The sequence below is a fragment of the Doryrhamphus excisus genome, linkage group LG11, assembly GCF_037039965.1.
Source record: "Doryrhamphus excisus strain RoL-2023G ecotype Guam linkage group LG11, RoL_Dexc_Guam_v1.1, whole genome shotgun sequence".
In the NCBI taxonomy this organism is placed as follows: Eukaryota; Metazoa; Chordata; class Actinopteri; order Syngnathiformes; family Syngnathidae; genus Doryrhamphus; species Doryrhamphus excisus.
The window spans coordinates 1,751,287-1,778,365 of NC_136367.1; the positions used below are offsets into that span (position 1 = coordinate 1,751,287).

The window sequence follows — 27,079 nt, forward strand, 5'->3', positions numbered from 1 at the left end:
ACTCACATTCATACCTATGGACAATTTGGAGTGGCTAATTAACCTAGCATGTTTTTGGAATGTGGGAGGAAACCGGAGTACCCGGAATAAAAACCCACGCATGCACGGGGAGAACATGCAAATTAGCATTTCTAACCCCCAACACCATATACACACACTTCCCCAACAGGAGGCTACCTAGCATGTCTTGAGGTTTATCCGGTCTATAGTGGAGAATGAGTCATCTAGTCATTGCCCGCTTGTGCTTCTCTCAGGTACGTCATCTTGATTAGATTTGGCAACGCTGGCCTTACACTTTGTTCCTGATTGAAGTGACCTTTGAAGAATCTGCTTTCAATACGTTTCAGCGGCGCTTTAATTGCCAATTAGACTGATTCAAGTTGCTTTGTGGAGATTTGATTTCATGGAGTCTCTGTGGAGCTCCCAATTTAAAGTCACAGTAAAGAACAACTATTGCAGTGTTGGTTTGGAAGACCTGGGTTTGATTCTCGACTCGGGCATGGAGATACATATGCGGGTGGCACGGCGGACGAGTGGTTAGCGCGCAGACCTCACAGCTAGGAGACCAGGGTTCAATTCCACCTTCGGCCATCTCTGTGTGGAGTTTGCATGTTCTCCCCGTGCATGCGTGGGTTTTCTCCGGGTACTCCGGTTTCCTCCCACATTCCAAAAACATGCTACGTTAATTAGCCACTTTTAATTTTAATAAATTTTAGATACTAATAAATTTTAAATACTAATTTGAATACTAATAAATAAAAAAAAATTAATTTTAAATTACATTTTAACTAAATTTTAATTTAAATTAACATTCACGGTGTCCCTCAAGGTTCAGTCTTCGGTCCCCTACTTTTTTATTATTTAGCTTTTTCCCCTTAAATTAACATGAACATTAACATTCCAAAAACATGCTAGGTTAATTAGCCACTCCAAATTGTCCATAGGTATGAATGTGAGTGTGAATGGTTGTTTGTCTATATGTGCCCTGTGATTGGCTGGCCACCAGTCCAGGGTGTACCCCACCTCTTGCCCTTGAAGACAGCTGGGATAGGCTCCAGCCCCCCCCCACGACCCCATTGAATGTTTAATAAGTGGGTGAGGAAAATTTAGGGCTAGGTGATCGGGTTCGTATATTCAAAAAAAAAACACAATTGAATCTGTAAATTCTATTTAAAAAATTCAAAAATTAAGAATTAAAAAAAAAAAATTAAAAAAAAATTAAAAAATAAAAAAAAATTAAAAAATTTAAATAATTCTCACATGCCCGCCACCCTCGTGAGGATTTTCTTCCAGAAAAGCCACAGACCATCACACTACCACCACCAACATGCTAGGTTAATTAGCCACTCCAAATTGTCCATAGGTATGAATGTGAGTGTGAATGGTTGTTTGTCTATATGTGCCCTGTGATTGGCTGGCCACCAGTCCAGGGTGAGGCTCCCTCGTGAGGATAAGCGGTAGAAAACGAATGAATGTGTTTGATTCTCCTTCCATTAATCCATTTCCTTTCACTGCTCCCAAATTCTGTGTCCGTTGTTCTGATGGTCTTCTCATGGTTGTTCCATCAACATCTCAAGCATCTCCATTTATTAGAAGGTTTTGTCTGAAACACCTTCGGTTCCTCGGTGCTAGAACAAATAATGTCTTGGCAATTGCTTTGCTTGGCTAACTCCTTTATTTTCAACCAATGGCTCCTTGACAGGAGACAATATTCCGAGGGTATCAGCAAGCAATCCTGTAATTGTGGTCAAGATCTGTGTTTGCCAAAGGGGCGTTCATTCCCTTTAAGAGGAATTCAATCAAATAAAAGGGTTCAGTGTGGGGGTGTTGGGGGCTCCCTTACACGGAATCAATGCCAAAGTCGTATTTCCACATACGGACGATTCCAACAAAGTAGTACGGTTTTAAGGCGAACAACTCCCCACTAATGGATATATTTGCAGGGCAATTTTAAAACATAAAAATAGAAAATATAAATTTCAATGCAAACAATTAAGTCCCAAATGTGAAAGTTGTAAATGAATGATTATTTTTGATGTAAAACGACCATTTTGTTGTTGTTCATGTTGGTATACTTCTTTACATTTTAGACCTGTGACAAAAGCAACAGATAGACAGATAGACAGAGAGATAGATAGAGAGATGACAGAGACATAGAGAGATGCATAGAGAAAGATGGATAGAGAGAGAGATGATAGAGAGAGATGGATAGAGAGAGATGATAGAGAGAGATGATAGAGATATGGATAGAGAGAGAGATAGAAAGAGATGGATAGAGAGAGATGATAGAGAGAGAGAGCAATGGATAGAGAGAGTGATAGAGAGAGATAGATAGAGAGAGTGATAGAGAGAGAGAGTTAGAGAGAGAGCGATGGATAGAGAGCGATGGATAGAGAGAGAGATGGATAGAGAGAGAGAGAGAGCAATGGATAGAGAGAGTGACAGAGAGAGATAGATAGAGAGAGTGATAGAAAGAGAGAGAGTTAGAGAGAGATGGATAGAGAGAAAGAGCGATGGATAGAGAGATAGAGAGAGAGATGGATCGAGAGAGAGATGATAGAGAGAGAGATAGAGAGAGAGATGGATCGAGAGAGAGATGATAGAGAGAGAGATAGAGAGAGAGAGAGAGATGGATAGACAGAGACAGAGAGAGATGATAGAGAGCGATGGATAGAGAGAGAGATAGAGAGAGAGATGGATCGAGAGAGAGATGGATCGAGAGAGAGATGATAGTGAGAGAGATATAGAGAGAGAGAGATGGATAGACAGAGAGAGAGAGTGATAGAGAGAGAGAGAGTTAGAGAGAGATGGATAGAGAGATAGAGAGAGAGATGGATAGAGAGAGAGATGTTAGAGAGAGAGAGAGCAATGGGTAGAGAGAGTGACAGAGAGAGATAGATAGAGAGAGTGATAGAGAGAGAGAGAGTTAGAGAGAGATGGATAGAGAGAGAGATAGAGAGAGAAAGAGATGGATAGAGAAAGATAGAGCGAGATGGATAGAGAGAGAGATGGATGGAGAGAGAGATGGATAGAGAGATGCATAGAGAGAGATGGATAGAGAGAAAAAGAGATGGATAGAGATGGATAGAGAGAAAGAGAGATAGAGAGAGATGGATAGAGAGAAAGAGAGTGATGGATAGAGAGAGAGCTAGAGAGAGATGATAGAGAGAAAGAGAGAGATGGATAGAGAGAGAAATAGAGAGAGATGGATAGAGAGAGAGATGGATAGAGAGATTGAGCAAGATGGATAGAGAGATGGATGGATGGATGGATGGATAGATGGATGGATAGAGAGAATAAAAGACTTCCTTTATTGTGATTGCACCATAACTCAGCAGTGAAATATTGAATATTTGTCTCCAAATGAACTTCATATACTTCAAATGTATCTTCACAAAAAGTTGTTTTGTAGTTGGGAACTGATTTTTCCCTGAAACTTACCTATGTTAAACTGCTTTTTTTTAACTAAAGAACTGAAAAAGGTAGAAAACATTGAGTTGTTTCTGATGAAATGGTGGTGAATGAGTTCAATGTGACAGTTTTGTTGAGTGTTGACACGGTTGCAGGGTTCGATGCCACCACAGCAAAGTGTTACATCACCCAGCCATTTCCTTCACCAGATGCTTAGCGCTGGAAGCAACTCATAGCATTTGTTGCCGTCACCTCACGCGCGTGAAAGCTTTAACGCCTTTAATGGCGTCTTTAATGGCGGTCTACAGAGGTACAGTCAAGGGTCAGCTGGATGGATTTTCAGGTCCAAATCCTCTTCCTAGCTTCATATTGACGTTTTCCACACATTCCCGAGCCGGATTGTTGTAATTATGAGATTAGATTCTTTGCCAGACCTCTTCGTTTGTCAGAGTTCACTCGTGACACCTTTTAAAGTACTGGTTTCACGCTTCGCATCTCACAGCAACTGTGGTGCGTTCAAGGACCGTACAATGCAAATGGAGGAATTTCTTATTAAAAAAATATTATCAATGATGCAGACATAATTATTCATTTTCTACCGCTTATCCTCACGAGGGTCGCGGGGGGTGCTGGAGCCTATCCCAGCTGTCTTGGGGCGAGAGGCGGGGTACACCCTGGACTGGTGGCCAGCCAATCACAGGGCACATATAGACAAACAACCATTCACACTCACATTCATACCTATGGACAATTTGGAGTGGCTAATTAACCTAGCATGTTTTTGGAATGTTAATGTTCATGTTAATTTAAGGGGAAAAAGCTAAATAATAAAAAAGTAGGGGACCGAAGACTGAACCTTGAGGGACACCGTGAATGTTAATTTAAATTTAAATTTAATTAAAATGTAACTTAAAATTAAAATAATTTTTTTTATTTAGTATTCAAATTAGTATTTAAAATTTATTAGTATCTAAAATTTATTAAAATTAAAATTAAAATTAAAATTAAAATTAAAATTAAAATTAAAATTAAAATTAAAATTAAAATTAATTTGTATTTAAATTAGTATTTAAAATTTATTAGTATCTAAAATTAAAAAAAATAATTTATTAGTATTTAAATTAGTATTTAAAATTTATTAGTATCTAAAATTAAAATTTGTAATTTATTAGTATTTAAATTAGTATTTAAAATTTTAGTATCTAAAATTTATTAGTCTCTAAAATTAAAATTTGTAATTTATTAGTATTTAAAATTTTAGTATCTAAAATAAAAATAAAAATAAAAATAAAAATAAAAATAAAACTAAAACTAAAACTAAAAATAAAAATAAAAATAAAAATAAAAATAAAAATAAAAATAAAAATAAAAATAAAAATAAAAATAAAAATAAAACTAAAACTAAAAATAAAAATAAAAATAAAAATAAAAATAAAAATAAAAATAATCACACCTACGTAGATGGGACCATCTCGTCAAAACAACAAAACAAGCTCAAGCCTCTCACTGATTCAGCGGGTGAGTTATATTTTCCCTGCACTTAACGTTTTGTTTTTAGCCCCGTCGTTGGGGACCCCTGATAGAGGGAGTTGCTGCATGACCCAGCATACCTTGCGGGCGCTCGAAAACACAGCAAAAGTTGACACGTTTTGGTGTTAGCGCTTACCTGCTCACACGACGTCCCCGTTACATGCCGTTGCCGTCTATTTTTACTTGGTGGTCGAGTTGCCGACGACTTCTATTCAACGTGACGTCAACAAAGCACCTGAAAAAGGGAAGCACAGATGTTGCGTTCGCTTAGCATACCAAACATATGGCCTGCCGTTAGCGGGCAACTCTACGTGGTACCTTTATGTGTAAACATGTTTCACACCGTTTCTATTCTAAACTTGGTATCATTAGCTTCGAAGCGTCGGTACTGAGTCATACACGTGATGAACAGTAAAGTACTCCCATAAATATCAGGATTAGGGAAGAGACTGGATTCATTTTAGGAGGCAACGTGAGAGGAGGAAAGTGCAACGAAGCCCACTGAGGTGAGGGATGACTTTTCCCATCATCACGAGTGAAGCGGCTCATCATGATGAAGGCCGATACAGTCACAAGATGGAGGGCGATCCCCGTCTAAGCTTCCCAGCATGATGCCCCCTCATTTACAGCCTCAGCCATGCATAAGAAGGAAGGTGACCTGGATGAAAATGGACTTTAGTCCTAATAAGAATGTCTGCAGCCTCTGATGTTTAACACAAGAAAAACGCTCGGCCGCTTATTCATTCACTGTGAAGAAATATTTTGAAAAAATACACTAAAAGGTATTGCAGTATAATGGAGGCGAGAAGTTACCAAAGCAGTAATAAGGATTGAAGAGAACTTGAGAAACAATTGGTACTGATAATGCATCAATTTTCATTGGAAGGGAGAGTTGTGGCTTAGAGCAGGGGTCTCAAACACGCGGCCCGCGGGCCAAATGTGGCCCGCAGGACACTAGTTTGAGGCCCCCGCCTTTATATGAAAGTTTAATGTTTAAAGTATGATATGGATGCTGTATGGTATCATGTACCCGGAAAAAAATTATTACGTTTTAATTAATGTTCATGTTAAAGGTTAAATAACTGTTAATAGTTATCCTCCCTATTAGTGTGGAAGTGGTAAGTTTTTGGCTATTTAAGTTGAAAGGAAATAACTCAAAGGCTACCGTTTAGGTCGCTAGCGCTCTAGTTTGCGAGTTAGCATGTGCCTCAAGACCCTGCAGTTGCGCAATATGTTGTAAATAAAAAGAGTATAAATGTGACTATAGTTGTGTTTTGTCATGTCTACAGGGCTCTAATAATGCTTTGTTTATTTTAATCTGAAAAAAAATAATTTGTCTACCCACCAACTATATGTGGTTTCTTAAGTTTTTATTATTTGCTGTTTTATTATTATTATTATATTTATTTATTACTGATTGATTTTCTTTATTCTTGATTTATTTATTTTTCATCTTATTTTGTGCAGAAAAATAAAAAGTAAGATATTTGAGAACAGTGGAATGTTTTATCAGAGCTTTTCTTTTAAATTTTTTTTTAAATTTTTCTTTTAAATAAATGCGTTTTTTTTTTGTTTGTTTTTTTTGGAAAACCTGATGCGGCCCAGTCTCACCCAGACCCGAGCTCCAGTGGCCCCCAAGTAAATTGAGTTTGAGACCCCTGATCTAGGATTTTGCAACGTTGACGTCATACCAATCAAATTTCGGTAAATCATCATCATCATCATCATCATTTTCGGTAGTCAAATGTGTCCCCAAACGTACGTAAATATCTTGTTGACACATCATTAACCAACTGTCATACTCTTGACAGTTGCTAATGGCTAATGGCTGCTAATGGCTTGCTTGACCTTTACAATTCTGGATGTCACCCACTAAAATCTCCTTCCCCGGATCTGAACCTCGATTCAACCCTGAACTCGAGTCTTACGCAAAACTGCCTATCCTGAAACCGCTAAAACTGATTCTGATCGGTTCCGTTCACAAAATACCGTTTCCGGTTTCCAACTCCCAGCAGCATGATAGCATTCGATGTTTTTGACAGGAGGATAATAAAAAAAAAAAACGTCATTTTCTCAACATCTCTATTTTTTTTCCTATGTTTTCTCACTTGTAACCAACCTTGGATTGAATCCCGTGTTGGAATCCTGCGACAACAAGAAGGCGGATTAAGAGGAAAACAAATATCAATCCCAAACACAATTGCCTTTGTTTACATTTCCTGTGTTTACAACCACTTTTATTTGTATTGACAAAACGGCGCTTTGCGGCAACGGATTTGCGGCTTCGGTTCTATCAGATCCAGATTAGCTTTCGCCTTGAGACCAATGAGTTTGCGCTGAGATTTATTGGCTGACTAAAAACATCACAGACGGACTTAAGGGATGAATTTTTTTTTTTTTTCTTTTTCCAAGATGGCAAAGAGGAGCCGTCATGTCCTCCAGTTATCCCTTGTTGTCCTTCCTTGCGGGGAAATGTTCTCTAATGCAGTTTCCTGCTTCTTACAGATGTTTTGCTTTCCTTGCGGCAGAACAAGCTATTAATTAAAGAACGGAGATTATTTCATGTATGAACGCACATGACAGAAACGATTCTTCATGACCAGGATGACGTGAAGTCCCAGTGGAGCCACAGGCTAAGACATGGGATGGGACCGGGACTAAGACGTGGCTCTAGAGTCAAAACCGATCACCGTTACATAAATAAAGAAAAAATGTAATCAATTTACTAACCCAGAGGGAGGCTGACGTCATTGCAGCAGCCCAATGAATACATTGCTCAGACGCAATCCATTGTCGGAAAATATTTAAATACTTGTTTTTTTTATGTTTATGTATTTGTAATGTCTACCTTTTCAGTGTTAGGTTGCTGTGTGATGATTTCAAATGATTCCAAAAACATGCTAGGCTAATTAGCGACTCCAAATTGTCCATAGGTATGAATGTGAGTGTGAATGGTTGTTTGTCTATATGCGCCCCGTGATTGGCTGGCCACCAGTCCAGGGTGGAAGAGAACAGATTGCCTGTGACAAAGTGTTGCTTGCAGATTAACACAATAACACCGTGACTTTAAAAACTAATAAGTGGGAAAGTGTGAAGCCTGATTATTGTTTACAGAAATAGATGCCTAATTATAGCAGCAAATGTTTGTATCAACTATGTTCCCATACAAAATAACACTATTTGACACATTGTCCACAAATAAGTTTTTAGTTGGGAACTGATATTTTCCTGAAACATACATATGTTCTACTGCTGATTACTAAAAAACAAAGAAAGGCAGAAACAAACTTTTTTTTTGATGAGAAAAAATGATGCTTGAAATGTAGCTTTTCCCACAAATACGTTTTTAGTTGGGAACTGATATTTTCCTGAAACATATGTATGTTCTACTGCTGATTACTAAAGAACGAAGAAAGGCAGAAACAAACTTTTTTTTTGATGAGAAAAAAAGATGCTTGAAATGTAGTTTTTCCCACAAATAAGTTTTTTAGTTGGGAACTGATATTTTCCTGAAACGTATGTATGTTCTACTGATGTTTACTAAAGAACGAAGAAAGGCAGAAACAAACTTTTTTTTTTGATGAGAAAAAAATGATGCTTGAAATGTAGCTTTTCCCACAAATACGTTTTTAGTTGGGAACTGATATTTTCCTGAAACATATGTATGTTCTACTGCTGATTACTAAAGAACGAAGAAAGGCAGAAACAAACTTTTTTTTTGATGAGAAAAAAAGATGCTTGAAATGTAGTTTTTCCCACAAATAAGTTTTTTAGTTGGGAACTGATATTTTCCTGAAACGTATGTATGTTCTCCTGATGTTTACTAAAGAACGAAGAAAGGCAGAAAAAAACTTTTTGATGAGAAAAAAATGATGCTTGAAATGTAGCTTTTCCCACAAATACGTTTTTAGTTGGGAACTGATATTTTCCTGAAACGTATGTATGTTCTACTGCTGATTACTAAAGAACAAAGAAAGGCAGAAACAAACTTTTTTTTTGATGAGAAAAAAAGATGCTTGAAATGTAGCTTTTCCCACAAATAAGTTTTTAGCTGGGAACTGATATTTTCCTGAAACGTATGTATGTTCTACTGATGTTTACTAAAGAACGAAGAAAGGCAGAAACAAACTTTTTGATGAGAAAAAAATGATGCTTGAAATGTAGCTTTTCCCACAAATACGTTTTTAGTTGGGAGCTAATATTTTCCTGAAACGTATGTATGTTCTACTGCTGATTACTAAAGAACGAAGAAAGGCAAAAACAAACTTTTTTTTTGATGAGAAAAAATGATGCTTGAAATGAAGCTTTTCCCACAAATAAGATTTTAGTTGGGAACTGATATTTTCCTGAAACGTATGTATGTTCTACTGCTGATTACTAAAGAACGAAGAAAGGCAAAAACAAACGTTTTTTTGATGAGAAAAAAATGATGCTTGAAATGTAGCATTCCCCACAAATACGTTTTTAGTTGGGAGCTAATATTTTCCTGAAACGTATGTATGTTCTACTGCTGATTACTAAAGAACGAAGAAAGGCAAAAACAAACTTTTTTTTTGATGAAAAAAAATGATGCTTGAAATGAAGCTTTTCCCACAAATAAGTTTTTAGTTGGGAACTGATATTTTTTGATTGACTTTGTGAACTGTCCAGTGTGCATGACACGCCTGTTGATAGAACAGGTTAGATCCATTTCATTCTCAAAGAAACCCTGAATCCTTGCTGGAACGGAAAATGAAGATAAATAAGAAAAGAAAATGTAATTACTTTTCAATCTGACACGGTTTGAAAGAAGTCCTTTTCATCCGTGTAAACCCTGAAGCAACTTTCATGCCGGTCTAATCAGAGATTTCCAGTCGAGAGACATTCACATATTATCCAAAATGTCTTGGCTAGAGTGGAGTGTCATAAAAAAAAAGATGATTGGTTTGAGAACCTATGGAAAGTACTACTGGGTTGACAATGGCAATTTCCTGAACATTAACGTAAAGTAAATGATGACTTTTGCTACTCCATTTCCTAGACTCCTAATCTGCCTGGTCCACTTCCAACAGAAAATGGAATTTTTGCAGGTGGCGTCGAAAAAATATGTCTGGCACGACAAATTGGACAATTGGCCGAAAGGACCGTTGGAAAAACCCAAGTACCGATTTTGTCAATTCCTACGCTCCCTGAAAGTACCATTATAGGGTCAGGTGTTCAGATGTGTCATGATTCCACACCCACACCTCACTTGGTTTTTTGTGCACTTATTTTTTTATTTTCAATAGGCTGATATAATTTTCCGAATTCAACAAGAATTTATGGTAATGGTTTTATTTCATTTGAACATGCATCAGATTACAATTGAATGCATCACATAATCAGTTCCCAGTTCCACATGTCCAAAAGGAGTAGGAAGAAGCAAAGCTTATTAAATCCTACCCCTCCATCTGGTACTTTTACAATCAGTAACTGTTACATTTGTTCACTTCCTGCTTTCATAATATAATTTTTAATAAAAAAAAATTATGAATTTTTATTTTTTTACTTTTATTTTATTTTTTATTTTTTGTCACATACCAAAGTGTCAAGTTAGTGTCGAGTTTTTTTTTTCATTTTAATTTTTTTTTATTGAATTTACAGATTCAATTGTGTTTTTTCGAATATACAAACCCCATCACCTAGCACTAAATTTTCCTCACCCACTTATTAAACATTCACTAGGATCGTGGGGCTGCTGGAGCCTATCCCAGCTGTCTTCGACCGAGAGGCGGGGTACACCCTGGACTGGTGGCCAGCCAATCACAGGGCACATATAGACAAACAACCATTCACACTCACATTCATACCTATGGACAATTTGGAGTCGCTAATTAACCTAGCATGTTTTTGGAATGTGGGATGAGGAAACCGGAGTACCCGGAGAAAACCCACGCATGCACGGCAGGGAGAACATGCAAACTCCACACAGAGATGGCCGAGGGTGGAATTGAACTTGGGGTCACCTAACCACTCAACTACCGTGTAGCCCACTTAGTAAACAAATTCAAAATATTAAAATGTATAGGTACTCACCAGTTAGCACGCAGGACTCACAGCTAGGAGACCCGAGTTCGATTCCACTCTCGGGGCATCTCTGTGTGGAGTTTGCATGTTCTCCCCGTGCATGCGTGGGTTTTCTCCGGGTACTCCGGTTTCCTCCCACATTCCAAAAACATGCTAAGTTAATTAGCCACTCCAAATTGTCCATAGGTATGAATGTGAGTGTGAATGGTTGTTTGTCTATATGTGCATCCCTGCGACCCTGGTGAGGATAAGTGATAGAAAATGAATGAATGAATGAATGAATGAATGAATGAATGAATGAATGGATGTACTCACCAGAGATGTCGATTCAGTTCCTTTTAGCAAACACGAAGGCAACACTCCTCGGAATGTTCTGAGATTCTGGGAATGAAAGTGAGTGTGCTGTGGCCTGAAATATACCCGAGGTTACGTTAGCAACGGTTGCTTGGATTCTCATCTGCGAGACCCTGATCTTTGTCATCAATACCTGAGACTCATTATTCCTCGGGGCGTCACCCCTGATGTGAAGCACGGTAGGCTGGGACACGTGTGTATTGACACGGAAGTCTGGGTGACACGAGATGGAAGAGGATGTACACACACGGTGTGAATACTAACAAACAATCGCTTACAGTACAACGGTTGATTAGAATCATTGGAATTGAGCGATGACTAAGACAGGTGATGCATTGGTAAGCGTAACCAACGCTTGCCAAAGTTTTAGAGAAAAAAAATGACAAGTCGTACATTTTTGCTTGTAACGTCAGTAATTTATGAGGAAAATTGTTTTTAATTTATAATAATCATCGATTTACGGGAAAAAAAAAATTCGTCTATTCTTGACTATTCTATTTTCTTGTGAATGTATACTCGACTAAAGTCATAACATTACAACAAATTTATAAAAACTTTTTTTTTCTCTCGGAAATTTCCTTTCTTCCTGTAAATGTTCAACTAAAGTCGTAACAAGTTTCAGAGAAAAAAAAAAGTCGGCAATTTATGAGAAAAAAAAGTTGTACATTTACGAGAAAAAAAAGTCAATCCACGACTATTCTTGACTGTATTCATTTCTCGTAAATTCATGACTAAAGTCGTAACACTACGACAAAGTCATAAAAACTTTTTTTCTCAGAAATTTCCTTTCTTCTTCTTGCGTTTTTTTCCCCCCTCTCCGAAATGTACTTTCTTCTTGTAAATGTACGACAAAACTTGTAATATTATGGGAATAAAGTCGTAAATTTACGAGAATAGTTGACAAATTATGAGAAAAAATACTATTCTCGAGTATGTAAATGTATGAGGTTACATAACGACAACAAAGTCGTAAAAATGTACTTTTCTCTTGTAAATTTTCAACTTAAGTCAAAATATTACAGGAATAAAGTTGGAAATTTACGAGAATCAAATTTACAAGAAAAGTTGACAAATTATGAGAAAAAAAAACTATTCTCGAGTATGTAAATGTATGAGTTTACATTACGATAAAGTCGTAAAAATGTACTTTTCTCTTGTAAATTTATTTTCTTGTAAATTTTACGACTTAAGTCAAAATATCACAGGAATAAAGTTGGAAATTTACGAGAAAAGTTGACAAATTATGAGAAAAAAACTATTCTCGAGTATGTAAATGTATGAGTTTACATTACGACAACGAAGTCGTAAAAATGTACTTTTCTCTTATAAATTTATTTTCTTGTAAATTTACAACTTAAGTCAAAATATCACAGGAATAAAGTTGGAAATTTACGAGAATCAAATTTACGAGAAAAGTTGACAAATTATGAGAAAAAAAACTATTCTCGACTATGTAAATGTATGAGTTTACATTACGATAAAGTCGTAAAAATGTACTTTTCTCTTGTAAATTTATTTTCTTGTAAATTTTACGACTTAAGTCAAAATATCACAGGAATAAAGTTGGAAATTTACGAGAAAAGTTGACAAATTATGAGAAAAAAAACTATTCTCGAGTATGTAAATGTATGAGTTTACATTACGACAACGAAGTCGTAAAAATGTACTTTTCTCTTATAAATTTATTTTCTTGTAAATTTACAACTTAAGTCAAAATATCACAGGAATAAAGTTGGAAATTTACGAGAATCAAATTTACGAGAAAAGTTGACAAATTATGAGAAAAAAAACTATTCTCGACTATGTAAATGTATGAGTTTACATTACGATAAAGTCGTAAAAATGTACTTTTCTCTTGTAAATTTATTTTCTTGTAAATTTTACGACTTAAGTCAAAATATCACAGGAATAAAGTTGGAAATTTACGAGAAAAGTTGACAAATTATGAGAAAAAAAACTATTCTCGAGTATGTAAATGTATGAGTTTACATTACGACAACGAAGTCGTAAAAATGTACTTTTCTCTTATAAATTTATTTTCTTGTAAATTTACAACTTAAGTCAAAATATCACAGGAATAAAGTTGGAAATTTACGAGAATCAAATTTACGAGAAAAGTTGACAAATTATGAGAAAAAAAACTATTCTCGACTATGTAAATGTATGAGTTTACATTACGATAAAGTAAATTTATTTTCTTGTAAATTTACAACTGAAGTCAAAATATCACAGGAATAAAGTTGTAAATTCACGAGAATCAAATTTACGAGAAAAGCTGACAAATCATGAGGAAAAAACAATTCTCGAGTATGGAAATGTATGAGGTTACATTACGATAAAGTCGTAAAAATGTACTTTTCTCTTGTAAATTTACGACTGAAGTCAAAATATCACAGGAATAAAGTTGTAAATTTACGAGAATCAAATTTACGAGAAAAAGTTGACAAATTATGAGAAAAAAAACTATTCTCGAGTATGGAAATGTATGAGTTTACATTACGATAAAGTTGTAAAAATGTACTTTTCTCTTGTAAATTTATTTTCTTGTAAATTTACGACTGAAGTGAAAATATTACAGGAATAAAGTTGTAAATTTACGAGAATCAAATTTACGAGAATAGTTGACAAATTATGAGAAAAAATACTATTCTCGAGTATGTAAATGTATGAGTTTACATTACGATAAAGTCGTAAAAATGTACTTTTCTCTTGTAAATTTATTTTCTTGTAAATTTACGACTGAAGTCAAAATATTACAGGAATAAAGTTGTAAATTTACGAGAAAAGTTGACAAATTATGAGAAAAAAACAATTCTCGAGTATGTAAATGTATGAGTTTACATTACGACAACAAAGTCGTAAAAATGTACTTTTCACTTATAAATTTATTTTCTTGTAAATTTACAACTTAAGTCAAAATATCACAGGAATAAAGTTGTAAATTTACGAGAATCAAATTTACGAGAAAAAGTTGACAAATGAGAAAAAAAACAATTCTCGAGTATGTAAATATATGAATTTACATTACGACAACAAAGTCGTAAAAATGTACTTTTCTCTTGTAAGTTTATTTTCTTGTAAATTTCCGACTTAAGTCAAAATATTACAGCAATAAAGTCGTAAATTTACAAGAATCAGGTTTACAAGGAAAAATATGCTAATAATAGTCATAATTATTCAACTTTATTTGCATACACAGGGTCCAAATAAAAAATACAGTATATAAGTATTAATATAAGTATTATATATAAGATTTTGGAGCGATAGTCAGACAGCCAATAAATTTCGACATCAGATTTCTGGATAGTGTCGACACCTGCATGACATTTCACTTGGACTAGTCCACCTGGGTATTCTCAACCGAATCCTCATAGAGTCATTGTCGGTCCTTAAGTGTTTCCATGGTAACCAACAACAATCACATTTAGAAAGGCGAGTCGCGCATCTCAGCATGACACGTGTGACGGCGAATGATAAAAAAAAAAATAAAAAAAAAACGATGTAGATTTAAATCAGCTGTCACGCTAATAAAGATCCCATTAAGTATTTGTGTTGTTAACGACACGCTCCTAGCATGACGAACTGGAAGCTAACATCTTCCGAGCAAACACACTTTGACAGTAAATAAAGATATTTATTCTTTCTTTCTTAAAGAATCTCAGCTCATGCAAGGATACAGCTTTTGTAAACAAAACCATTTACAAATTCAAATCAATAAATGTGCACAGATTTCTTCTTTTTTTTTTCTGGGTGTGTCAATCTCCGGAATGTACAGTATATAAAAGTAAAGCCACATTACAGATGTGAAAAAAAAAAAAAATAACCTCATTACCCCCCCACCCCAACACACACACACACAATGTGATTATTAAATAGAGCAGCCATGTTGTCCAAAGGCTTCAAAATAATTGTATAGCATGCAATGCTAATGCTTTCACATTTACAAAACAGAATTTATTATTGATTTTTAAAAGTGTGTGTGCGCGTACAAGTGTATGCTAGCAACACACATCACCTGGAAGTCACTTTTTTTTAAGACACTGGTGACATATGTGTGATAATAATAATAATAATAATAATAAAGTACCTGCATATGTGGAACGTACACATTAGCAGATTAGCAGGGTGTTGTTTGTGTGCTAACGTGGTTAGCGCTAGCCAAAGCTAAAGAGAATATTCAACAAGCACTGAAAAAAAGGATTGCACGTGGAGTGGTCAAATGGATTGTCTTCAAAAAAGATTTTACGCTATAAACGGCGTAAAATATCGCAGCGATTCCCCGACAAACAAGTAAAAATTTTTTTTTTTTATTGCTACTTTCCGTTTCTTTTCCAGTTGCGTTAAACATGTGACTTGGAATGTGAGATTTAAAAAAAAAAAAAAAAAATCGACGGCCACACAAACAGGCGTAAACATTTTATGTTACGTGAAAGGTGTCCAAATTTTTAGCATCGGGAGCAACAAAAATTCTGCTAAAACCACTCGTGTCAATCTTCGAATATGAAATATTTCAACTACAAAACCCACCTCCAAGAATATTTCATGTATAATTTGCTACGAGGCTGCGAATGGCCCCCGGGCTGCCCTTTGGATACCCTATGTTATGCTATGACTGTCGCGGATCTTGAATTTCCGATAATTTTCCCAGCAATGTCGACGTGTTAAATTTATAAATCGTACAAGTGGTAATTTAAATAAAACCGGGAGCCAAAACTAGCCTTCGCTTGTGCATTTGCCCGTGCTGCTATGCTAAGTCACTGTGCGCATGTTTTAATGCAGTTTTTTTTTTTTTTTTGTTGCCGTTCTTACATGCTAATGTAAAGCGTATTCCACGGTACATATCGACATCGAGAAAATGACCCTCGAATTTTATGCCGACAAACTTGGCGGATTTCCGCGGGTTCCATCGTCGGAAGTTAAAATCATGCAAATTTCTTGCATTTTTAGTCATTTTACGCCTTTTGTCCTTCAATGGTTTGGCCCCGTGACTCCTTGGTTGGTACGTTCCAGCGAGATGACATTTTTTTTTTCTGCTCTAAACGTAACAATGCAATAGCGGAGGAAGGCCATTATGGAGGATTTGATGGATTGTGGCCGGACTCGGAGAGACCGGACTGCCTTTCTTAGAAACGCAACGGCTGCAATTCATCTTCCCGTTTTGAACTTCCCGAGTGAGAATTACGTCAGTAGCGCTTGAAAATCTAGCTACGCTAAATACAAAAAGATACTTTCAGACACCATTGTGGTAAAAATGTTAGAACTTCCTTCCCCGAAGAACATTTAATAGAACTTTTTAAACAGGCACAGTAGTGTTTCCCTGGATAGGAATGCTAGAAAACACGTATAAAAAAATAATAATAAACAAGTCGAGCTTACTCGGAGGCGCTGCAAGGAATGTTTCAATTACAGCTAAAGCAGCAACGCCTTTTGCAGCAAAGAAAAAAAAAAAAAAAAAAGTTAAGATGCCGGGTGAAATGACAGACATTTTTTTTTAAAAGTTTCGTCTTAAAATAACAGCATGAAAGTTTGTAGTAAGTCAGTAGTACTGAGAGAGCGGCCCTCCGCCGTGAGGCGTTTGAGAGCGTGAAGACGCAGCACAGCAGTTTGAAGTAAGGCCTCTGTTTTCGTTTGTGTGTTGGCAAAAAAAAAAAAAAAAAAAAAAAAAATCATATACATCTGTAATTTAATTACATGAAACAAAAATATATATGTGCAAAAAAAAAAAAAAACTTACGAGGGGGAGTTTAATTTCATAGATGTGAAAAACGATTGCACCCTCTTGTCCATTCAACTGTCCGCTGGTCATCTCCCCGCCCCTCGCCTCGAGGCGCTCCGCTTTGTGCGCTCATATTCACGTCGAGTGGACGGCCATCTTTAATTTATCGAGCTCCATCTGCAAGGACACACGATGATGCAACACGCAGAGTCAAGGTTACACGGTGTGCGTTCAAGAGTGCCATGTCGGACTTCGAGTGGCCGGTACGAGGGAGCGAGAGAGTGCATGAGAGTGAAAGCTCCCCATTCACACCTAACACTTGACCCGGGGGAAGGGGGGGGGTGCCTAATTGGGCCTGATTAGTACAGTTTAACATAAGGGTGTGCTCACTTATGTTGCCAGCGTTGAAGATATAAATAGTTGTTATTTTTGAACATGCATCAGATTACAATTGAACGCATCACGTAATCAGTTCCCAGTTCCACATGTCCGAAAGGAGTAGGAAGAAGCAAAGCTTATTAAATCCTACCCCTCCATCTGGTACTTATACAATCAGTAACTGTAACATTTGTTCACTTCCTGCTTTCCTAATATAATTTTTTAATTCAAAAAATATATATTTTATGAATTTTTTTTTTTTTTAGTTTTATTTTAGTTTTTATTTTTTGTCACGTACCAAAGTACTCGGTGATATGAGCATCCAATGCCATAATGGGTACCATAGTAAGTGTCAATATAGTGATATATATAGCGCATCATGACTGGTTCAAGACTCTTCATCCTTGTATTTAGCAACATTTTGCTACATTTGTTCACTTCCTGCTTTCCTAATATAATTTAATTTTTTGTTTGTTTTTTAATTTAATGTAATTTATTATTTAATTTAAAATTTAATTTAAAATTTAATTTAAATTTAAATTTAATTTCAAATTTAATTTATAATTCCTTCATTCATTTTCTACCGCTTTTCCTCACGAGGCTCGCGGGGTGTGCTGGAGCCTAGACAAACAACCATTCACACTCACATTCATACCTATGGACAATTTGGAGTCGCCAATTAACCTAGCATGTTTTTGGAATGTGGGAGGAAGCCGGAGTAACCGGAGAGAATCCACACGTGAACATGCAAACTCCATAGCCGAGGGTGGAATTGAACTCGGCTCACCTAGCTGTGAGGCCTGCGTGCTAACCACTCGCCCGCCGTGCAGCCAGTTCATTACTATATTTAATATTATTAATACTTGCATGACTATACGGTACTATTTTTCGCTCCCAAGTGGTTCTATTTACAGCATATAAGCTCGAAACCGCCCGCAGGGGACCTTCCGTGAAGGACATCAGTGGCAGCTGACTGAAGCGGTACACATCTTACTGTCACGACACTAATTACAGGTCACAAGAGAGCCGGGAGACCGCATGTAACAATCGAAGGAAGGAACCACCGCTGAGGTTCAAGCGCACATAAAACACCCAATTAGAAAAATACATCAATAATCCAAAACGGTCCCTTTCCATTCTGAAGGGATGCACGGAGACAGCCTAGCATATTACCTGCAGAGCCAGACGCTTTAGCTTCTCCTCATCCAGCTCCCCACGCAGCTCGGCTATCTCTTTCCTGGAAACACGCACAAATGAATGTGTATGAGATTCCAAAACATTCCAAAAGTGTTCAAGGTTATGAAACGGTGTGTTTTCCATTTTACATTTGCTGGGCCTTGAACAGCTCCACTGACAACAGCAGGTCCTTCATCTGGCTCCGAAGATCTTCCATCTGGGATTTTGGATCCTCTTTTCCCGGAGCACCGCTGTCCGAATTTAAGGTGGAGGATGATGGGCTGGGTTTGGACTCAACGTTGGGCTTATGGAATGACGGCGAAGGGGAGAGGTGTGTGGAAGGCTGTGAAGAGAAAAGTGTGTGGGGGGGGGGGGGGGGGGGGGGTGAGAAACAGAAACACTAACACAGAAAACCAAATTTGAATATTGTAATGTAATGGTGTTATTTCATTTGAACATGCATCAGATTACAATTGAACGCATCACGTAATCAGTTCCCAGTTCCACATGTCCAAAAGGAGTAGGAAGAAGCAAAGCTTATTAAATCCTACCCCTCCATCTGGTACTTTTACAATCAGTCACTGTTACATTTGTTCACTTCCTGCTTTCCTAATATAATTTTTTAATAAAAAAAAAAATATTTTATGAATTTTTATTTTTTTTAGTTTTATTTGATTTTTTATTTTTTGTCACGTACCGAAGTACTCGGTGATATGAGCATCCAATGCCATAATGGGTACCATAGTAAGTGTCAATATAGTGATATATATATAGCACATCATGACTGGTTCAAGACTCTTCATCCTTGTATTTAGCAAACATCAACTGCTTGTATTGTTTCTTGAATTGGCTCATCGTTGTGCATTGTTTGATTCCCTTACTCAATCCATTCCATAGTTTGATTCCACATACTGAAATGCTATGGCTAGCATAACGTAGTCCTAGCATAGAAGTGTTTCAAATGTACTTCTTCCCTGCGATCATATTTCTCCTCTCTTGTAGAGAAGTATTGGATGACATTTTTTAGCTAATTGTTTATTTTTAGCCTTATGCATTATTTTAGCTGTTTGAAGATGAACTATAATCAGCGAGTTGAAGTATTTGTGATTTTAGAAAAAAGGAGTTAGTATGTTCTCTGTAGGCGGCATTATGAATTATCCTGACTGACCTTTTTTTGCAGTACATTTAGCGAGTGAAGATTGCTTTTATAGTTATTAGCCCATATTTCCACATTTTATTGTGTAAAATGTATTTGATTTGGGTTCAATTCAAAGACAAAGACCAATTAAACGAGTGTGAAGCAGTATAATTTTTTTTTTATGAGATGCTGTGAACTACCTCAAAATTATATTATATCAGATTACATGAAAACACCACCCGATCCTAATATGCAGTAATAGAAGTACTGCGTGTGATTGTGATCGCATTCTTGATACGATCTTAAACTGAAATAAATGCACAGTACATGTGAAAAACTTATTGTGATGCTTTCAGGGGACAAGTGCGATCAATGCAGCATGCGGTAATGATGAATGATTCACAAGTGTGTGTGAAGGGTAAACAATGTTACATTGTAGAGGGTTACATTTACCCCGTGTAGAGGCTTCTACGCTACAGTCAGGTGGTGTGGTGTGGTGTGGAGCCCCCCCGGACTAAATAAGCAAGTGCAATTAGTTATGGTTGACCATGACCAATCTGTAAGAGATAGCATCTTACGACCAACATGCCAGCCCGCGGGGCGGAACACTTAAGTCTCTTGTGACATCGAGCACCATAGTAGAATAGAATAGAAATTAAAGATTAAAGATTTCCGTCGACATCATGACGTGGTTTATTGGTGTAATTGGGAGTGAATTGGGAAAAGGCTGGAACCAAAGCGGCTTGTAATTGTGATGCATCAAATTGTATGCGCCTAATTGTTCCAGGAAGTCGTATGTGTTAATTGGGACTTGTCGCCGTGTTAGCAAGTATGGCTGCAGGCTATGTGATGTTAACCAAAAGCGCAAAAGTCCAGTGTTGTTTAACACTTTTAATTTTATTTTATTTTTTTGTGATATATAACATAACATTGATTTTAAAAAATACAGCAAAACTCTTCAGACTTAGGTAGGTCTCAGCTCGCCGTACAAAATATGCCCCGGGCCTCACTTTGGACACCCCAGTTCTAACTTCACAGCCTTTTCCCAACCGCAATGTCAGAATTTGACAAAACTAGACCTGACACCCGTCCAACGGGCCATGCCGGAAGAAACTCCAGTTGCTCCCATCCTTTTATCACCTTTAAGGGAGCATCTGTCACCAGAAGATGCATCCATTTCAGGAGTCGTGCGAGTGTGACGAAAGGGGTATGAAAGAGTACACGACGGTCGCTTCACTGTCAGGAAAGAACTGCAAAGTGGACTGGCCGGCGGATGGTGACAACGAGGCATGAAAAGAGTCTGGAAAGAACTCGTCTGAGAGGTTCCACCACGACAGTTAGGACTTTAAACAGGACAGAAGTTGTTCCTCAGGAAGAGGAACTTGCATGAAGGTGACATTCATTCATTTTCTACCGCTTTCCCTCAAGGAGGGTCGGGAGGTACGCTGGAGCCTATCCCAGCTGTCTTGGGGCGAGAGGCGGAAGACACCCTGGACTGGTGGCCAGCCAATCACAGGGCACATATAGACAAACAACCATTCACACTCACATTCATACCTATGGACAATTTGGAGTGGCTAATTAACCTAGCATGTTTTTGGAATGTGGGAGGAAACCGGAGTACCCGGAGAAAACCCATGCATGCACAAGAAACTCCACATGCAAACTCCACACAGAGATGGCCGAGGGTGGAATCGAACTTGGGTCTCCTAGCTGTGAGGCCCTTGCGCTAATCACTCGTACACCATGCAGCGTAAAAACATCTTATTTTCTCTTATTATGTCAACTATATTGGGTAATATGAGTATAAAGTTCACTATAGGGGTGTTACTTCATGTCTAGAGGGCTCTAAAATTCATTCGCTCATTCATTCATTTTGTACCGCTTATCCTCATGAGGGTCGCGGTGTATGCTGGAGCCTATCCCAGCTGTCTTCGGGCGAGAGGCGGGGTACACCCTGGACTGGTGGCCAGCCAATCACAGGGCACATATAGACAAACAACCATTCACACTCACATTCATACCTATGGACAATTTGGAGTGGCTAATTAACCTAGCATGTTTTTGGAATGTGGGAGGAAACCGACGCATGCACGGGAAACTCCACACAGAGATGGCCGAGGGTGGAATTGAACGCTGGTCTCCTAGCTGTGAGGTCTGCGCGCTAACCACTCGACCGCCGTGCCGCCCCCCCCCCCTTACAGATATTATCAATCTCTATATTCCATGCGTCTCATCCACATAGAGGCTTTTGTCTTATATTGAACTTCTGGAGAAACTTTGGCTGCAGATCCAGATCCAAGTGAAAGTGAAAGTAAAATTAGACATCATAGGATGCTCGCTGAAGGCCCCGTTTCCAAGCGGCTGGAACGCGGCGACCATCATGAGAGATAAGGAAGGAAGCATTTCATTTCATTCTTGTATTTTCTATGACTATTTTATATGCCGGTCATGTGTTCTGTGTACAGCGTTTTCCAAGCTTGTGATTGGCCAAAATGCAAATGACACCAGAGGTGGGGGGGTGTGTGTTTTGGAACACATCTGTGTTAAATATAATGTTGACATAGCCTCAGTAAAAGGAAATAAAACGAGACGAGATAAGACTATTTCAGATTACCTACCCTACAGAACATTTGTTGATTAAAAAAAAACTTTGTTGTGCAAAGAGAGGAATTTGTAGTATTTGTAGTCATTAAAAGTCGGAGCTGCGATCAATATTACCTTCCTGGATTCTGCGGGCTTTAGTTTGGCGGAGTCTTCCTCATCCATCTTGAAGGATTTCTCCGCAACGACATCCTTGTTGGGCTGCAGAGGAAGATTGCTTTTATTATACGTCTCATTCTCTGTTGAATCAGTGGGAGTTTACGTGCAAAGTGGCAGCAGACGCAACTGGAACGTCAAATGACAGTGATAAAAGGCTGGCCGAGACGTCGGCCGTCTAAAAAACTGAAGTGACGAATCTAGTCTAGACGCAATTATGTGCTCTGAATGAAAGATGACTGAAAGATGGCTGCCATTGAGCGGGTGGTTCACAACGGGGCCACAGAGTGGAAGTCATTGACAATCAATGACTTCTTCTTCTTCTTCCAGTGGTAACTAATACTGACTTCACACAATAAAATACAACTACACAATGAGCACCGGCAATGTTGTTGTCATTAGCCACGTATACATGGACCCAAATATTCCAATTCCATTCGGGTTATTTGCTCAAATGTGGCCCGCAGGACACTAGTTTGAGGCCCTCCGCCTTGATATGAAAGTTTAACGTTAGTGCGGCCCGCGCAAGTTTGATATGGATGCTGTATGGTATCGTGTACCCAGAAAAAATTATTACGTTTGATTAATGTTCACGTTAAAGGTTAAATAACTGTTAATAGTTATCCTCCCTATCCGTGTGGAAGTGGTAAGTTTTTGGCGATTTAAGTTGAAAGGAAATAACTTGAAGGCTACCGTTTAGGCCGCTAGCTCTCTAGTTTGCGAGTTAGCATGTGTCTCAAGACCCTGCAGTTGCGCAATATGTTGTAAATAAAAAGAGTATAAATGTGACTATAGTCGTGTTTTGTCATGTCTACAGGGCTCTAATAATGCTTTGTTCATTTTAATCTGAAAAATTTGTCTACCCACCAACTATATGTGGTTTATTTTTATTATTTGCCGTTTTATTATTATTATTATATTTATTTATTACTGATTGATTGTCTTTATTCTTGATTTGTTTATTTATTTTTCATCTTATTTTGCGCAGAAAAATAAAAATTAAGATATTTGAGAACAGTGGAATGTTTTATCAGAGCTTTTCTTGTAGAAAATCGAAACCAAAGCAAAGTTTATTCATTTTTCTGTTTTTAATAAATGTAATAAATTTAATAAAAAAAATCGGTATCACGTGATGTTGATGTTTACGTTTTACTGGGCATACCCCATTGACTATTCTGCGCATGTAGTCACGCGATTGGAATATTCCTTTCCATGTATACCATTGCTTTCGGGAAGGTCATTCGGAAAGATTCCAATCGGAAAGATAAAAACTCCTCACGTAAACGTGGCTACTCTACTGACACACACACACACACACACAAAGTACTTGAAGATGCTCACCGACTGTCCTCCGCCAAATTGGGCAGGCAACCTCCGGCCGATAATCTTTGGTCTGTTAACGGTGGGGTGAGAGAGCTTTTCCGAGCTGGACGACACCTCATCAAAACTCATAAGGTCTGTTGAGAAAGTAAGAACAGCTGTAAGTAAGAATGACTGACCTGTACCGTCTGTATAGATGGAGAACATGAGGAAATGGATGGCAATGAAACGTAGTGTGCGACTTTGGCAAGTGTTGTGTAACAGCACTTTGCATCGCACTAAATTGCTTTATTTGTTCAAATGAGGATGGGCTGTGATTGTCGAAAAAGATTGCATTTTTCGTGCATCGGGGGCGACGTGTCAGACGAGAGGCCGTGGACTTTTTAGCACTTGTGCTGCTGCCACAATCACCACACCATGAAGAGGCAGACCAGCCGATTAAATAACTCTCCGTCTTAGCCGAGTGGCGCCTGAAGAGGCAGGCGCTAATATATGACAGTGGAATTTGGATTGTCTAGCCCCCCCTGGAGGGCTGCACGGCGGACGAGTGGTTAGCACAGAGGACTCACAGCTAGGAGACCCGAGTTCAATTCCACTCACGGCCATCTCTGTGTGAAAATTGCAATTTTTTATTTTTTATTTTATTTGGGCAAATATATGAAACATTACAGTGCATTTTTTACATCAATCAAAATATAACTTTCCGTTATTTACATTTGTATTCAACTATCTGATCACAAGCCCAAAAGAAGTAGGCTGAAGCAAAAGCTTATATATGTTTACCCCTTTTTGCAAGATATAATCATGTTCATGCCATAGTCTTGTTTTCCCGTTATTATTATCATTGTAATATTATTACATTTTATTATTATTTTATTTATATTATTAATATTATTATTATTGTTATAATCTTTATCATTATTACTATTATTATAATCATCATTAATATTACCATTTTCATCATGATAGTTGTAATAAATTTAGGATTTTTTTTAAATTTAATTTTATAGACGGGCTGCACGGTGGTCGAGTGGTTAGCGCACAGACCTCACAGCTAGGAGACCCAGGTTCAATTCCACCCTCGGCTATCTCTGTGTGGAGTTTGCATGTTCTCCCCGTGCATGCGTGGGTTTTCTCCGGGTACTCCGGTTTCCTCCCACATTCCAAAAACATGCTAGTTTAATTGTCCACAGGTATGAATGTGAGTGTGAATGGTTGTTTGTCTATATGTGCCCTGTGATTGGCTGGCCACCAGTCCAGGGTGTACGCCGCCTCTCGCACCCCTTGTGAGGATAAGCGGTAGAAAATGAATGACTGAATGAATCCCCACTAGTTGCAAATAAAGTTATACATACTTGACTCTTTGTCTCCGGTGTCCCCCGAGGGTTTGGGTTTGGGGTGAAGCGATAGCTCCAAGTCTGGCTTTGGACGAGACGAAGGCACCTCTCCATTGTGTCTGAAATGAAGAACGAACGAGGAATGCATTTATACAGAATGGAAATGCTTAGTGGTCGTGGTAGGAGACAACCCGAGAGACCCCACGGAAGACTCACTTGAGATTTGGAGATGGCGTGAGAGGTTTGTCCGGCCTCTTTGGTGGGAGGTTTGCCTGTTTGCCTTTGACCGGAAGGGGCACCGGCTTTTTGGGCGGGAGTGGCGCCACAGGCTTGGATGGTTTTGGGTCTGGCAGCGGCTTGTCGACTGCGACGGAGAAAAAACATTGAAAGACGGCGCTAATGGCGGAGAAATTGACTGGAAGGCCATAAAGGGGTGTACCCTGCCTCTCGCCCGAAGTTAGCTGAGGTAAGCGGCATACCCCAAACAACCCCAGTGAGGATACGCGTCATAGAAAATGGATGGATGGAATAACCTGAACGTTTTTATCTTAATTTAACCGTGCATGAAATTACAATAGGTAAGCAGAACAAATGGTCTCCTGCTAATTAAAAATCCCACTGATGTCAGAACACACCTTCACCTCCGCTTATTATTGCCATCGTTACTGTCGAGTAATTGGTGTTACTTTAATGCAGGGCTTTTCATGAAGATTAATAATACAGATTGAAAAAACCGTGTTAAAAAGAGGGAAGCTGACGTCATTGCAGTGCAAACATCGAATCGATTTCTCAAACGCAATGCCTTGTGTCGTGTTAAAATCCCAAGGCGGTGCATATATACGAGTGTTACCTTTGTCCTCGGGCCTGATATGTGGCTTTTTGTCAGCACTGGGGACCTCTGGTTTGAGAGCTGCAAAAGAACCGTGTGGTCAGAGGTCCGACAAGTGGAAAGACGAGCACATTCTAGTGTATAATGAAGTAGGGATTTATAATATAAAGTGATGACTTCCTTACCGATGGTTTTTGATGGTGGAGGAGGTTTCTTGGGTTTCTGAAATGGGGGGAAAAAAAAAGGTGAAAAGGTAAGCAAGAGTGTTTAAAAAGGTCACGGCCACTCATTAGGCGATGCAGACTCCTACCATAAATGCCAAAACAGCACATTAGATTTTGTGGGAAATGATGTTAACGACGTCTAGTTACGTGATTTCATGCGCCATCACAAAAAACTTACTTGATTATATTTCATGAGGGACGTGGCGGGGTGGTAACTTACGTCTTCAGAGTCTTGCTTCAGTGAGGATTTACGTGACCCTCTCCCGATGTGAGCCTAAAACACAAGCGGCGCAATCAACGCAGTGTAATACCACACACCAATCCAATTAAAGGGCCGGCATATCCTTTTCAAACATGGATGATCTGGATCTCGTCTTTTTTTTGCAAGCTCGTAAGCGCTTTAGTCCAGAATAGATCTTGACGATTGCTGATCCTCATTTTCATTAGGTACAGCGATGGAGAACACGTATTTTATATTTTAACCCTGACAGTACGGAATTTTTCATGGTGGGTTTATTGTTATTAAACTATTTATCTATCTATTTGTGGCAGCCCGCCATGGATGCATTAGGACCGCCACAGATACATTTGAAGCTGTCTTATATAGATAGACATACTGGGAGTGAATGTAGCTTATGTTGTGTCATCTAATGCTGCAACAACTGATCCATAATGTAGGACCGCCACAGATACATTTGAAGCTGTCTTATATAGATAGACATACTGGGAGTGAATGTAGCTTGTGTTGTGTCATCTAACGTTGCAACAACTGATCCATAATGTAGGACCGCCACAGATACATTTGAAACTGTCTTATATAGATAGACATACTGGGAGTGAATGTAGTTTCTGTTGTGTCAT

General features: G+C 38.1%; 1 protein-coding gene across 2 annotated transcripts in view; it reads right to left on the minus strand.

Annotated features, from left to right (window-relative positions):
* Positions 1-14,953: 14,953 nt before the first annotated feature.
* Positions 14,954-27,079, minus strand: part of cd2ap (CD2-associated protein) — a 28,452-nt gene continuing 16,326 nt past the window's right edge. Inside the window, exons 10-20 of one of the 2 annotated variants that reach the window (XR_009131420.2) lie at positions 26,439-26,492; positions 26,180-26,216; positions 26,016-26,075; positions 25,382-25,529; positions 25,184-25,284; positions 23,850-23,965; positions 22,470-22,553; positions 18,760-18,953; positions 18,608-18,671; positions 17,075-17,233; positions 14,954-16,958 (exon numbers count right to left, since the gene is read on the minus strand). Coding sequence is in view for 1 of the 2 variants with exons in the window: in XM_058080011.2 (XP_057935994.2) it covers positions 17,192-17,233; positions 18,608-18,671; positions 18,760-18,953; positions 22,470-22,553; positions 23,850-23,965; positions 25,184-25,284; positions 25,382-25,529; positions 26,016-26,075; positions 26,180-26,216; positions 26,439-26,492 (900 nt within the window). In the remaining variant the exon portion in view is untranslated. Of the gene's footprint in view, positions 16,959-16,984; positions 17,234-18,607; positions 18,672-18,759; positions 18,954-22,469; positions 22,554-23,849; positions 23,966-25,183; positions 25,285-25,381; positions 25,530-26,015; positions 26,076-26,179; positions 26,217-26,438; positions 26,493-27,079 lie in introns of those variants that run through there. The other variant, XM_058080011.2, reaches the window with a different exon arrangement.